The sequence below is a fragment of the Anabrus simplex genome, chromosome 1 (assembly GCF_040414725.1).
Source record: "Anabrus simplex isolate iqAnaSimp1 chromosome 1, ASM4041472v1, whole genome shotgun sequence".
Classification (NCBI taxonomy): Eukaryota; Metazoa; Arthropoda; class Insecta; order Orthoptera; family Tettigoniidae; genus Anabrus; species Anabrus simplex.
In genome coordinates, this window is record NC_090265.1 from 845,263,577 (window position 1) to 845,278,681 (window position 15,105).

The 15,105-nt window shown below is 39.4% G+C and overlaps 1 protein-coding gene across 1 annotated transcript in view; it reads left to right on the top strand.

Annotated features, from left to right (window-relative positions):
• Nucleotides 1-15,105, top strand: part of LOC136874117 (brefeldin A-inhibited guanine nucleotide-exchange protein 3) — a 428,916-nt gene that overhangs the window by 83,053 nt on the left and 330,758 nt on the right. The window contains exon 8 of the mRNA XM_067147676.2: nt 5,493-5,625. Coding sequence (XP_067003777.2) covers nt 5,493-5,625 — 133 coding nt within the window. The remainder of the gene's footprint in view (nt 1-5,492; nt 5,626-15,105) is intronic.

A 15,105-nucleotide genomic window follows, 5' to 3' on the forward strand; every position in this document is an offset into this window, starting at 1 on the left:
ATATTTTACAATGTGTTGAATGGTGGAACATCCCTCAAACTCTGTCTTATTCCCTGCACTGTCATAAGAGGCGACTAAAAAGGGCGACCAAGGGATGATCAAATTAGAACCGTGAGACTACTTGTAATTATTACCACCACGCGGGGAACACCATGGGTAGCTTTTACTTGCCCGTAGTAACACTATGTTAGGTACAAAATAGGTTTGTGATTAGTAGCAACAGAGTGCGTTGCCAGCTTTTACAGTACCTGTGGTTAGTAGCACAATATGAGTGACACCATGGTTCTGGCTTGCCTATGATTAGTACCCACTGTAGGAGGAACACAATGGCATATTGCGAGTCCCTGTGGTTAGTACACTTATGTGATGAACACCATAGGTTTGCATTGCTTGTAAATGGTGCCGCAATGTGCGAAACACCATAGGTCTGTGCGTATTTCATTACCTGTGAGTAGTACCATAATGTGTGAAATACCGCGAGTCTACGCTACTTTTGATTAGTACCGCAACATGATAAATACCATGGTTCTACTTTCCTAGCGATAAGTACCATTATGAGGGCAGATGACTTTGATTTTGGACCTCTTTTTATTACAAGAATCATTGATTCAGTATTGTGCTATAGAAGAAGTCCCTTGGTCAGTAATACTATTGTTTTATGTCAGTTTCTATGAATGTGAGGCATTGCGGGTTGGATCCACTGATGGTTTTAAATTCATATCCATTCATTCTTCTTCCTCACGGTTTGAATTCTGGTCAGTGGAGGATTTTGGACTTTTAATTTGTCATCATATTTCGTCTCATTTCGTTCCATTAGGGTCTGATGACGTAGATGTTAGGCCCCTTTAAGCAACAAGCATCATCATCATCATCATCATCATTCTATCAAAGGTTATGTTATTTTCAGATCCAAGTGTCTTATTAGTCTACATTAGTTCTGTTGTAAATGACATTTTTTATTAGCATTATCCTAATTTTTCATTTGGTCTACACCTACTTGCTCTATATGGAAGGATGTATTCACTGTTGCATATTTTTGCGGTGGTTGGTAGTGTACTGTGTGTGAGCGAGAAGAGGAATGTGTTGGAACAAACATCCAAGCCAGAAGAATTAACCAGATGTGATTAAAATTCCTGAACCGGCTGGAAATAAAACGCTGGTTCTTCTGAACTGAAAATTTTGATGATGACTATTTGGTCAAGATGCAGGTTTTATAAATTACTCATGCTTATCCCAGGTATTTCTGGGGTTGCTGGTGCTACCTGGCTTATTTTGGGGTTTGGCTGGATGCCCTTCCTGATACCATGCAATTTTTCAGATGAAAATTCCAACTCAGGATTGACCAGTAATCAAATTTCAACCCTCCTGGTGGGAATCCAGCAGCTAAGCCGCTATGCTAGTAACACCCCTCAGTTTATAAACTTAACACTGAGAAACATTGTTTATTCTCTAAAAGAAGCCAGTTAGAAACGTTTAATATTTACACCTGAGTCTACCTCTCTCTCTCTCTTACAAACAAGATATGTTTATTCTTTATCCTGTCAATTAATATCCATGTCATAATGACTTGCAGAACAGAATGAAGTGGGAATTTAAGAACCAAGTAGCAGATCTTGCTTTTGTTGACAATACTAGGAAAATACATGCATAAGATTTTCTTTCTGAGGAGGCAAAATATTCTGCTGTCTATTGGTTTATCTGGTCTCTGCTTGTCCTGAAGTGTTCGAATTAAGTGGTATTAGTAGGTAAGGGGAGTAATGAGGATCAACATGTAACAGTATGCCAAACTTGCATATACATTCAGTTTTTTGGGGAGGTTAATATATCAATTATAAATCCTACAAAAATATTGACAACCTCTAACATTACAAGGATTTGTGTGTGCTGTGCCATGTTTATAAAACATCGATGAGCCGTTGCATTATGATCACCCCAACCCGGGAACATATAGTACACCTGGAGCGGGAAGTATAACACGTGACATGGTAGCATGGTATATATAGGCCAGTCTAGTGGCTCACCATGAGTAGCGTGTCCAGTGTTAGAATGGAAAAAATGGCCAGGTTTGATAGAGAGCAAATGGTCTGCTCTCTACTGCTGTTGTGAAAATGTGTTGCAAGTGGTGCAATGATGGATAAATAGTGTGTCATCCAGTAGTGTGTCAATAGCAGCTCATTGATGCCAGAGATCACGGTGCCACAGTGCAATAAATTGTCAACAGGTCCATTAACGATGACCACACAGATGTTTCCCAGCACATAGTTTATCAAACACTGTTATGCATAGAACTGCAGACCTGAATGTGCTCAGATATGTCAGCCTCGTGTCGGTAGATTTACTGGGCATGTGAAAGAACTCCTGTGTGGGACAAAATTCCGGCACCTCATTGTCTCTGAAAACCATATAAGTAGTTAATGCGATGTAGAGCAAATAACATTATGAACTGCACACCCAGTCATACTCCAGTGCTGACTGTACTCCATTGAAAGCAGCACATGTGTTGGCACAAAAACATCGCTGCTGGGCTGGAGATGATTGGAAAAAGGTTATATGGTCTTATCCCGATTTCTGGTTCATCACTTCGACGGTCGAGGTGTGATTATCAGGGCGATGTTTTCATGGTTGTACTGGTGCCAGTTATTACCTTACACCAATCCCTAATCTGAATATCATTGAGAACCAAGTCCATTCATTCATGTCAACTGTATTCCCTCTATTCCAGTAGGAAACTGCAGAAGCGGGTCCATGCTACACCATACACACACCTCCACCATCTCATTGAATTGATGCCTACAATTAATTATAAAATCTTACAGGTTCCACCTTTTTCAATGCAAAAACAATGTTGTCAGATGTTTTACAACGTATCTTTGATTGCAGTACTAGTTTCGGCACTAATTCCACGAACCTACTACGCTGGCATAGCAGGGGGAGAGGTGTTACTCCCACGTGGCGCATCCCAGGTGGCGGATAGGGGGGTTCTAACCGGCTTGTCGGCGGACTTCAGGGAAATAAAATACCTCTCGCGGACCAAACACACAACCCCCAGCAGGTGGGGGACGCACATGTAGAATGCACCCGCGGTATCCCCTGCCTGTCGTGAGAGGCGACTAACAGGGGCGACCAAGGGATGATTGAATTAGAACCATGAAACTACTTTTGATTCGTACCATCACGTGGGGAACACCATGGGTTGCCTGTACTTGCGAGTAGTACCACTATATTAGGTACGAAATAGGTTTGTGATTAGTAGCAGCAAAGAGACTGGTCTGTGGGTTTCCAGTACCCGTGCGTCGTACCCATGTGAGCAACACCGCAGGTCTGGGCGTTGCCTGTGAGTTGTGCCACTATATGAGCGACACTGTGGGTCTGCGTTGCCTGTGATTAATACCCACTATGTGAGGAACACAACGGGAATACCGGCACCCGTGACTAGTACACCTAGGTGAGGAACCTCATCGGTTTGCGTTGGCTATGAGTGGCGCCATTGTGTGAGAAACGCCATAGGTCTGCATTACCTGTACGAAGTACAATACTTGTGAGTAGTACCGTCTTGTGTGGAACACCGTGAGTCTTTGCTACTTTTGATTAGTACCCCAACATGACAAATACCATGGTTCTACTTTACTTTCGACCTGTACCATTCTGTGGGGCCTTAGACATGGATTTTGGAACACTTTAGACATCAAGCATCCTCGATTCAGGATTATGCTTTATAAGTGGTCCTTTGGTCAGTAATACTATTATTTATGATATTTTTTTGCATCGGATCCACTGTTTTGTTTGTTTGTTTGGTTTTTTTGGGGGGGGGAGTTCATGTCCATCCATTCATTCTTCATCACATTTTCTTATTTTGGTCAGTGGATGATTTTGAATTCTTTGCTGCCATTTCATTTTGTACCATTAGGGGCCGATGACCTCGATGTTAGGCCCCTTTAAACTACAAGCATCATCATCATCGGCACTAATTACGCCACCATCATCAGCTGCGTGACAGTAAAGAGAAACTTGGCAATACACATAAAATATTCAACATTTTCGTACAAATAACTCCTTAATATCTTCTGTTAAATTGTGTTAAGTTAAAAAATATCCCAGGTTACAACTTGTGTTTCAAAGCATTAAAAAACATAGGTTAAAAATCTCATCTCAGGATGGTGAGTTGGACTCCATTATTTAGTAATACTTAATACTTTTTACGCTCTGTATAACAGTTCGTTGGGTTGAAGTCCAAGGTCAAATACAATACAGTATTAGAGTTAAACAATATAGATGGAAATTTAAATTTATGGTATTAAATTGTTCATTCCACAGGTAAAATCTTATGCCTATAAAACTCGTTGTTTCGTTGTTTATGTTATAAATAATAAAATACGCCGCCTTCTGATGCTTGGTGGTTGTAGCAAAATGTAAAACTTGTGTTGTTGTGTGGAATTTCTCAATAATATAAAACAGGTCCCGTGATAATACGTGCAGTCGATCACCCACTATACTGTTTTAACCGAAAGCTTGCAACACCCAGGTTGCATACTAAAAAGTTGGCGGATTCCTAGCAATGTCAGAGCAAAGGGCGGGTGGGTGCATATGGGTTAAGCACCTTCTTGCTTCCTGCTGTTGAAGAGCACTTCGGGGATGGTGATTGCATCTTTCAACACGATCGAGCACCTGTTCATAATGCACGGCCTGTGGCGGAGTGGTTACACGACAATAACATCCCTGTAATGGACTGGCCTGTACAGAGTCCCAACCTGAATTCTATAGAACACCTTTGTGATGTTTTGGAACGCCGACTTCGTGCCAGGCCTCACCGACCGACATCGCTACCTCTCCTCAGTGCAGCACTCCATGAAGAATAGGCTGACATTCCCCAAGCAAACTTCCAGCACCTGATTGAATGTATGCCTGTGAGAGTGGAAGCTGTCATCAAAGCTAAGGGTGGGCCAACAGCATATTGAATTCCACCATTACCGCTGGAGGACGCCACGAACTTGTACGTCATGTTCAGCCAGGTGTCCGGATACTTTTGATCAGATAGTGTATCATCATCATTTACCCATCTCAAATAGGCTTTTTAAAATATTTATGTTATCTATAAGTCCTATTTTTTCATATGATTATTACTATAAAATGCTATTTTGAATATCATTTATGCTGTAAATAGAAAAAATGATTGTTATAATTTCACACCTATGTGTGTGTCTGACTCGACCCCTAAATCTGAGCTTGAGTCGGACACTAGTTCAGGAATAAAAGCTTGTTGTTGCTGTTCTATGATGTTCTATGATGTGTACCTTTTATCTGACAAGGTCTAAATATTAAAGAAATGCATACTACCTGATGGTGATTGCTAATACTTTTATGGTGTGTGAGGTCTAATTAATTATTTTGCCATTCTTGACTCAGTTCTATTATTATTGTTCTTTTATTTTATATCTTTTCCTTCAAATGTCTTGATTAGTATATTATAGGTATAACTTCTGTAATGTTTTCAGTATTGGTACTCAGCTTGTGCGGTTAGTGGGCTGTGTTGGTTCTCTGAGGCCTGTGCTGGAGTCTGTTTTTCACAGAATGTTGCTGTACCCTCCACCACAACATAGACTGGAAGCCTTGAAGGCTCTAAGAGAGGTAAGTTTTTAACACAGAAGTGGTGCTGAGTTGTATGTTAGGATGGATATCGATCTTCTCAAGGAATTTTAACAGGACTTCTCTCTTTTGTGTACAGAGCTGTCAAGAGATTTTCTAAATTTATTTGCTGTGGTACAATTTTTATTTTTTTATTTTATCAGAAGCTGAATTCATAACTCTGTCTGAAATTAACTGGTCTCTCTCTTTTTTTTTTTTCCTCCTATTCTCTTGTCCAAAAACTTGACACTTAGTTTGCCAATGCATACCCAGCACTTGGTTAATAGGCTTTGGTTCATAAAAGGCTGTTGTCCTAAAATTCCCTCCCCTTGAATACCATAAAATTTTAGTTTAAGTATTGAATCAGTGAACAGAGAACAAATAAATACGAGGGATGATTACTTAATATTCAGATTCAAGGAAACTGCGAGACTTGATTCAGAAGTCATGGCAACAATTTTTTATTTCATGAAATTCTGCCAATGGCAAACATGTATTATATACATTTCGAAGTACAGTAGAAGTCTGCTATAGCGAGAATTCATAACAGCAAAAATTTTACTCGCTATAGTGGACTGTTGTTATATCCTATTTTTTGTAAAAGTCGAGAAAACCCCTATTCACATTAAAATTGGTATGAAACGGCAATCAGTTTGTTCCAAACTTGCGTTTCCATGGATGATACCCACACTATGTCTTACTTGTTTGTTACTTTTCAAAATCCGATACTATATGAAAGTGTATGTTTAATTTCATCCAAGACGACCCTGAATGCAATACGACACCCCACTTTATCCTTCAAAAAATTTAAATCGAGCTTAAAAAGTACTTTATAAAATCATATGAATGCCTTTCTTGTACAGTATGCATTTTTAGACTATCTTTGTCTTCACGCCAACGCCGAGCACTGGCTTTAGTTATGCCGTGTTTATTTACGGCTGCATAATTATTCTTTATTTCCGTGGGTGTAATAACCATTAACTTAAAACTGGCATTGTATTATCGATGAGAACCCATTGAAAATTTGCCGGCAATATCTATTCCCCGCGTCTCTACAATACGATGATCCACCAGGAAAATAATCTTGCTGTCTATAAAACTGTTACTTTTACTCAGCGTCAGCTACAACCAGCCGCTACATGCACGTCTCACTTGCCGGGTTTGGCCAAGTTTGCCGGCTAGCGATGTATAGGCCTAATCGCAGGCATTGAAGGTCAACAAACGAGTTTACTGCGCTGTGGTATGGTCATTCTGCCCTTGCATTTTTCGAGCATACACCTCACAATTTCATCTTCTACTTCTTTAAAGCGTCCTTGTTGCAGGCCACTGAATGCATTTTTTGTTTAATACGCATTTTTTAGCTATCTTTGTTTTCACGCTAACGCTGAATATTGGCTTTAGTTAGGCCTATGCCGTATTTTCTTGCGGCTGCACAATTATTCTACATTTCCGAGTATTTAATAAACATTAACTGAAAATTGGCATCATAATATTGACGAGAACCCGTTGAAAATTTGCCGGCAATATTCGTTAACATCATTCTCTTTTCACTATTTCCCGAGATCCAGTGACGTTACAGAGGCACGGTTGCCGCGGGTAGCGATGTACCCTATGATAAAGAGGTGATCGTTTATTGTCAGCGAGTCTTGTGTGTGCGCGTGGGGGGGGGATGAAAGGAAGCAGCGTGTTTACCGCAGTAGTTGCCAGTGGTGTTCGTTACTGTTAGGCCGCGAATGTAAGACGACTCTTAATTTTTCACATGAGATTCTGAGAAATAAACGTCATCTTGGATTCGGAGAAATACGCTGTCACTCCAGAGGCTTCTGTGGCAAACATTTCAGTTTTCTTCTTCAAACGGCGCCAGCTAACCTAACAGTATATGTATCATGAAAACATTTCAAACGCATATAGGGAAATGACAACCTCCTCGCTATAAATTTAAATGATAGTAGCCTTTCAGTAATTTAACCAGATGTGAGAAAACATAAACTAACCTCTGAAATCAATTATGCACTCTGCCATATCTTGAGGTATATCCCATTCTTACCTAATTACAGTATTTAGCATTAAAAATAGGTCGTTTATTCAGCCTTTATTTTTAATGAGTGAAAAACTGTTATTGGACACGTTATATACGCACTTATTACGTAAACATGTTCTCTTTCATTGCAAACTTTCTTTACGGAACAGCAGTTGACGGGTTTTACTAATAGACTCCAACGCCGCCTTCGAATGTCAACGAGAGAGCTCTCTAGTGGACATAGCGAGGAAATGATACCAAAAGTGATCGATCGTACGCAACATAATTGCAGGGGTGAATAAATATCGGTAACGAAAAAACTTGTGCTTAATCGCTCATAATAACAGATGCGTCAATGATAGGGCTCTCGCTGTAATCGAAGGAAAATACTCAGTTTAACATAGGACTTTTGAAGGGACAGACAAAACTTGTCGTTGCAACAGGGTTCTCGTTATATGCTGTACTCGCTATAGCGGACTTCCACTGCACGTTGCATGAACTTCGTAATGTTGCCGGCAGATGGGGTATGGACGAAAAATTCTTTCAGAGATAACACTCCTATATCAGTTGTCTGATAACAGCTTTGCGTAATGGAAGTAACCAAATTCAAGTAGCATTCGTACATCTTAGTCCGTATAAGTTGAAAACTAGTATATGGGTTCCACCTAGTCATTACTAAGTTTATTTACAATTCAAAGTTGTAAAATCATCATACTAAATGACAGGACATGTTATTGTTGGGAGATCAGAAGAATGCACATGCCCGGTGAGGTACGGGGCGAAGGGGTTTTCACCAGCAGGGCCAGTGACGCAATGGTTGTCATAGCAACTCTGCTACTACCCAGGCTGCTTTATATTATCTTCTACTGACAGCTCTTCGTTCTTGTCGGTTGTAATCCAGCTAACTGCAAAGTGTGAGTCAATGTTTTCGTGTAGCAGATAGAGCAGATAAGAGCCGATCTGTCTGGGCAGAACAGGAAGTTCGTGCTTGCAGGCCACTTTCCTCATTCTTGCATTCTTCTCATCTCTACACAGTACAGCCATCTTCAGCTGTCTAGAATTTACTAAAAATTGATATACTGAAAGTTACAAAACATTAATAAACTTCACACTCATATGATATACAGTACTTATAAATTAAAATCATCATCAGATGAAGAAGTTGCTAGATGTAATGTGAAATGAAGTCTGAACAGTTCTAAGTAATAAATGACAATGATGTAATTAAATTTCTTCTGCCCTTAAAATTTGTTTCATGAAAAAATAAAGGAGTTGATTCAGTAAAAATTGTTGTGCCACTTCTAAAAAGTTATGAATTCACAAATGTAGATCAGATTGAATTAATGCTAGCCAGACCATTGAGTGGAAATCAACTGACTGGACGTATTTCCCACTTGTACCCTTCTGCTGATCTCCTTATCCAACCTTGCATCTTGCATTATTTCACTTCCCAAATATTTGAAGTATTCAACAACTTCAAGGTATTGTACCCTGATATTAACGATTCCTTTTCCTTTTCTTTCTCCTCTTGTCATAACACTGTTTTGCTCTTTTCCACACTGATTTTCATACCATATTTCTCAATATTGTCCTTTAATGCCCCTAATTGCATTTGCACTTCTGTATTCCTGACTTCCCAGATCACTATATCATCTGAAAACAACAGTACAGTGGAACCTCGATTATCCTTTCCCGTAAACTACGTTTTCCAAGATTATTAGTCCAAGTTACATGGTCCTGCGAGGAGCATAATTAAATCGTTGTAAAAATCCTGCATTATCCGTTCCTCGAAAAAACAATTTCCCGCATCAACCGTCTAGAAATTTCAGTCCCATCAATACAGTCCTCCATCAAGCATTTTTCAAGAAACTGTTACTCACGAAAGGACTTCTATGGCATACTTGTAGATCTTGGCATTAACGCCATTGCGATAATTAGAGCAAGTACTATAATGGAAAAATGATCGGCAGTGAACTTGCATAAGGGACCATCTTAGCGTCGCATTCGGGTGGTATTATGTCGGGAATCCACGGAAATCATAAAGCAGCCAACTGGAAGGAGAGAGTGCATTTCGACAGCTCTACTTGAAGATGGAACAAGTTTCGTCCACAATATGTCCAGGGTTAGATGTTTATATTTTTACCTTTCTCGATTGTATCACCAAACAGGTTTTTGGCACTTCCCTCAGGACACTGTATAGTCAGTGAACTTTCAGGCAGGAATCGATACTGCTCCTTTGTAACACAAATCTAGTATTTTAATATTATCGTGTACGATTATGTCATCGAGACCAGAACAGATGTTGCACGTTACGTATGGAATGCCATGCAAGGTTTTGGGATTGCCTATTACTGTTTTGGTCCTAATATAAGACTGAGAATTCCCTTTAGTGTTAAAATATCATGAAAACTGCAGTTGTTTTATTTGCACACGTTTCATTTAAAAATTTTGTATCATTTCCCACTTGTACTGACTTGTGCAGCGAATGCCATTTCCTGCTGAGCTCAAGGTCACGAATAACCTTAATTTCTGAAGTTGTGGGGATATTTTTTTCTCTTTCCAATTTGATTGGATTAGTGATGGGTAGAATTGAATGTAATGCATTCGCGAACTTTTGAGAATCGATACTTACATTTGAAACCATATTCTCGAGTTCAACGTATCCTGTAAAAGTCATTGTAGGCCTAATTTATGCAGTACAAGATTTCCAGAAACTGACTACGAACAGTACACTGGTGACCAAATTACAATGGAAGATTAAGAAAAGAAGGGTTTTCGCCATCATGTTGGGCGCTTTTGTATCTAATGTGCTTTATTTTATTAGATTAGAGAATTAAAAACTACTTGTGGTCAATTGTTGTTTGGCTTGGCGTTACAGTGGAACCTCGATTCTCCGTTTTTGGGGAACCACGAAAATAAAACGTACAACACGGGAAAGCTGAAAATCCGGGAATGAATGAAAATCGTCAACAATTTGGTTAAACATCACAAAAATGAAATATGTATAATTCTAATCCTACAAACACTCCCAAACCAAACTACAGCCCCAATGGGCCTTTCCCTGCCAAGCGACCGCTGCTCAGCCCAAAGGCCTGCAGATTACGAGATGACGCATGGTCAGTGTAACAAATCCTCTTGGCTGTTATTCTTGGCTCTCTAGACTGGGGTTGCCATCTCACCATTATATAGCTCCTCAGTTAAAGGTAATCACGTAGGCTGAGAGGACCTGAAACAAGCCCTTATATCCAGGTAAAATTGCCTGACCTGGCCAGGTATTGAACCGGGCTCTCTGGATGAGAGGCAGGCTAGTTAGACTGCGAAAGCGGCATCAAACATTAATTACCGGTACGCGAGTTCAAAATCTCGATACTTTATTTTATGTTCAATTTTACAGGGGAAACTTCGTCATCTTCCCATGAAAACGTCTTTCAGTTCAGCAACTTTGATTAGCCAAACTCTTCGAAAAATATAGTAACGCCAAGCCAAACAACATTCGACCACAAGTAGTTTTTAATTCTCTCATCTAATAAAATAAAGCACTTTAGATACAAAACTGCTCAACATGATGGCAAAATCCCTTCTTTTCTTAATCTTCCATTGTAATATAATTTACGGTATACTGTTTGTAGTCATTTTCTGGAAATCTTGCCCTTACCGCGTAAATTAGGCCTACATCTACTTTAAAAGTTTAAGTTGAACTCGCGAACATGGTTTCAAATATTAGTATCGGTTTTCGAAAGTTCTCGAATGAATTATATTCAATTCTGTCTGTCACTAATCCAATCAAATTGGAAAGAGAAAAAAAAATGTACCAAATCTTCAGTAATTATGGTTATTCGTGACCTTGAGCTCAGCTGGAAAGCGCGCTCGTTGCTCATGTCACTACGAGTTGTAAACGATACAAACCATTTAAATGTAACGTGCGCATATATAACGACTATTTTTTTTTACATTTTTGCACGAAAACTTAAAATTCCCAGTCTTATATTAGGACCGAAACAGTAATAGGCAATCCCAAGACCTCCCATGGCTTTTTGTTTGTAGGGTTCAACATCTATTCTGGTTTCAATAACATAATCGTATCGGTTTACGATAATATTAAAATACTAGATTTGTGTTAAGAAGGAACAGTTTTAATTCATGCCTGAAAGCAGTGCCCTGAGGAAAGTGCTAAAACCTGTTCGGCTATACAATCGAAAAAGTAAAATATAAACATCTCAGCCTGGACATAATGTGGACGCTTTATAAGTGTGAACATTTGACGAAACTCGTTCCGTCTTCGAGTAGAGCTGTCGAAATGCGCTGTGTTACCTTACAGTTGTTGTAGCTACTCTTTGCTTTATGATTTCACCTATGCAAGTTCACCGTGATCGCTTTTCCGATACAGTACCTACTTACTCTAATTATTGCAATGACGGGGTGTTAATGCCAAGATCCATAAGTATGCCTTAGCCATTCTTTCGTGAGATAGCGTTTATTGAAAAACACTTGATCGAGGATTTAGCGTTGTTGGGACTGAAAAATCTAGACGGTTGATCCGGGAAATCGTTTCTTCGAGGAACGGATGATGCAGGATTTTTACAACGTAATTTAATTGCGATGCTCGCGGGACCGCATAATTTGAATGCATAATCCGGGAAAACGTAGTTTCCGGGAACGGATAATCGAGGTTCCTCTGTATTAGATTTTTCAAAGGGTTTTGGATGATCAAAGATGCTGAACTGAAAGAAGTTTTTGTGGTTATCTGATGAAGTTTCACCCATAAAACTGAATATAAAGTATAGAGATTTTTAACTCGCCTACCGGTAATTAGTGTTTGAAGCCTGTCCTGTAGTCTAATTTGCCTGCCTCTCACCCAGAGGGCCCGGGCACGATTCCGAGCCAGGTCAGGCATTTTTACCTGGATATTAGGGCTGGTTCCAATTCCACTCAGCCTATGTGATTATTTTTAATTGTGCAGGTATTTAGTGGTGAGATGGCAACCCCGGTCTAGAGAGCCAGGAATAATGGCCGAGAAGATTCATCACGCTAACCATGAGTCATCTGGTTATCTGCAGGCCTTCGGGCTGAGCAGCGGTCGTTTGGCAGGCAAAGGCCGATTGTAGCTGTAGTTTGGTTTGGTTTAGTTTGGTTTGGGAATGTTTGTGAGATTGTATTTATACATATTTCATTTTTGTAATGTTTAGCCAGATTGTTGATGGTTTTCGTTCATTCCCGGAATTTCCGTTTTCCCCTGTTGTACATTTTCTTCATGGTTCTTCCAAAAACTGAGAATCGATGTTCCACTGTATTGTCATATCCCCTCCATATCTTTGTTTCTTCAAAGTTTCATCCATGACCATTATAAACATAAGTGGAGACAATACATTTCCCTTTTTTTTTTTTTTGCTAGGGGCTTGACGTCGCACCGACACAGACAGGTCTTATGGCGACGATGGGATAGGAAAGGCCTAGGAGTTGGAAGGAAGCGGCCGTGGCCTTAATTAAGGTACAGCCCCAGCATTTGCCTGGTGTGAAAATGGGAAACCACGGAAAACCATTTTCAGGGCTGCCGATAGTGGGGCTCGAACCTACTATCTCCCGGATGCAAGCACACTTCCCTTTCTTAGTCCAGTTTGGTTTCTAAACCAATCTGTTCTTCCCACAAGAGTCTGGGCACAACTGAAACAATTCTTATACATTTCTTTCACTAGTTCCCCTGATTGCCTTCCACATCCTATTCTTTCAGGGTTTCCCACACCTTTTCTCTATTAACACTATTGTATGCCCTCTCTAGATCAAGGAATGGCATCACCAGATCTTTTCTATGTTCTCACTGTTTTTCCATCAGAAATCTCATGGTAAATATAGGGTCTACCATTGACTTGTCCTGTCAAAATCCATACTGCTCTTCTTCTGAATTTCTTTTACACTTCCTCTCATCCTCCTTTCTATTATTCTCTCCAATATTTTGGCTACTTGTGACAACAGTGTAATTCCTCGATATGTACTGTATAAATATCAAATGTGATCTATATCGCTGCACTCAAAAAGCTCCACTATCTGCGCAGTTATTCTCAAGCGTTCGGCTACCCAGCCCTCACTCAGTAATATTCAGTCAACATCGCATGTGAAGCTAGCAACATTGAAACATGAAGTGCGCTTTGATCACCCCTACATCTCGTAGTTTTATTGCAAAGCTTTCAGTCTTTTCATGCTTTCCATGTTATTGTGTGGTGTTAATATAGCTTTTCGATAATTCATTTGAAGTGATTAACTGGATAATCATTATGGCTGCTACAGCACTAACCGCATCACAAATTCCTCCTTGGAAAGTTACTTGGACAACTGTGCACTGCGAAGGTAGAAAAATAAGAGCCAAGGTGCAGAATACTGTGACTTTGAAAAGGAGAACTACCATTTTATGCTTCGATTCAGCAGGTCTATAGAAAAAGCTGCTGCTTATGTGGGAAAATATATTAGCACCCTCAGGAGAATCAGATCATTTTCTGCATCTCATACCAAAGAATCTCCAAATCACAGAAAGTATTATGATGATGACTGAGCAAAGCTTTTGTGTGTTAATAAACTTATTTTTCCTAATTAATGACAGTTTTTTCAACATGTTGGACATTCAGTGAGAGATTCAAGCAGCATATTTGTTGAATTCAGATAGGTTTATAGTAGAGTGAATTATAAGATTGTCAGTTTGGAACAAACTTTTCATATTTGTAAACATTGGAACAAGATTTGGCATCATGTAGCAGAAATTTCCTTGTAATTAATTCACCTTCTATGTGTCTGTCGGTATTTTATGAGTTCATATTTAACATGAGAAGTAAAATATCTTGTGTACATTTTTGTGATATTACTGCAAATGAATTTCAGGACCACAAAGCGCAGGCAAGACAAGCTACAAATGTCTACAGGACCACATTCTTTGAATTTGCCTCTATTTCTCTTCCTCTACATTATATGTACTGTATGAAGTAAATATGTATGTACTAGCAGTTACCCGTGGCTTTTCTCGTGTGGATTTCGTAATTTGATAAAAGATATCGTTCCTCAGTACTATACTAAGACATTATCTGCAAATCCCTCAAGTATAAAAACCTACCAGAAAATTGAGTTTCATTTACCCCAGAAACTCTTTGTAAATCATGTTTATGCTATTGCCTTTTGGGGCTAAGATGATCATGCGACGTAGAACTGTACAGTACATGAGAGAAACAGTCTTCGCTCAAGTTGAAAAAAAAAAAAATCTTTATTTTTAAAGGAGATTCCAAATACCTGTTTCCACATCTGTAACATCTTCAGTTTTTGAGATATAAGTATCCCCATAAAAAGAATTCAACCCTTTTCAGTCCTTTCCCACCCCCACCCCCACCTAAGTGGATTTTCTGAAAACAAGAAATACATGTTTCTTTATTTTTAAAGGAGATTTGAGGTATAGTATCCTCTTACAGTAAACAGAATTCAACTCC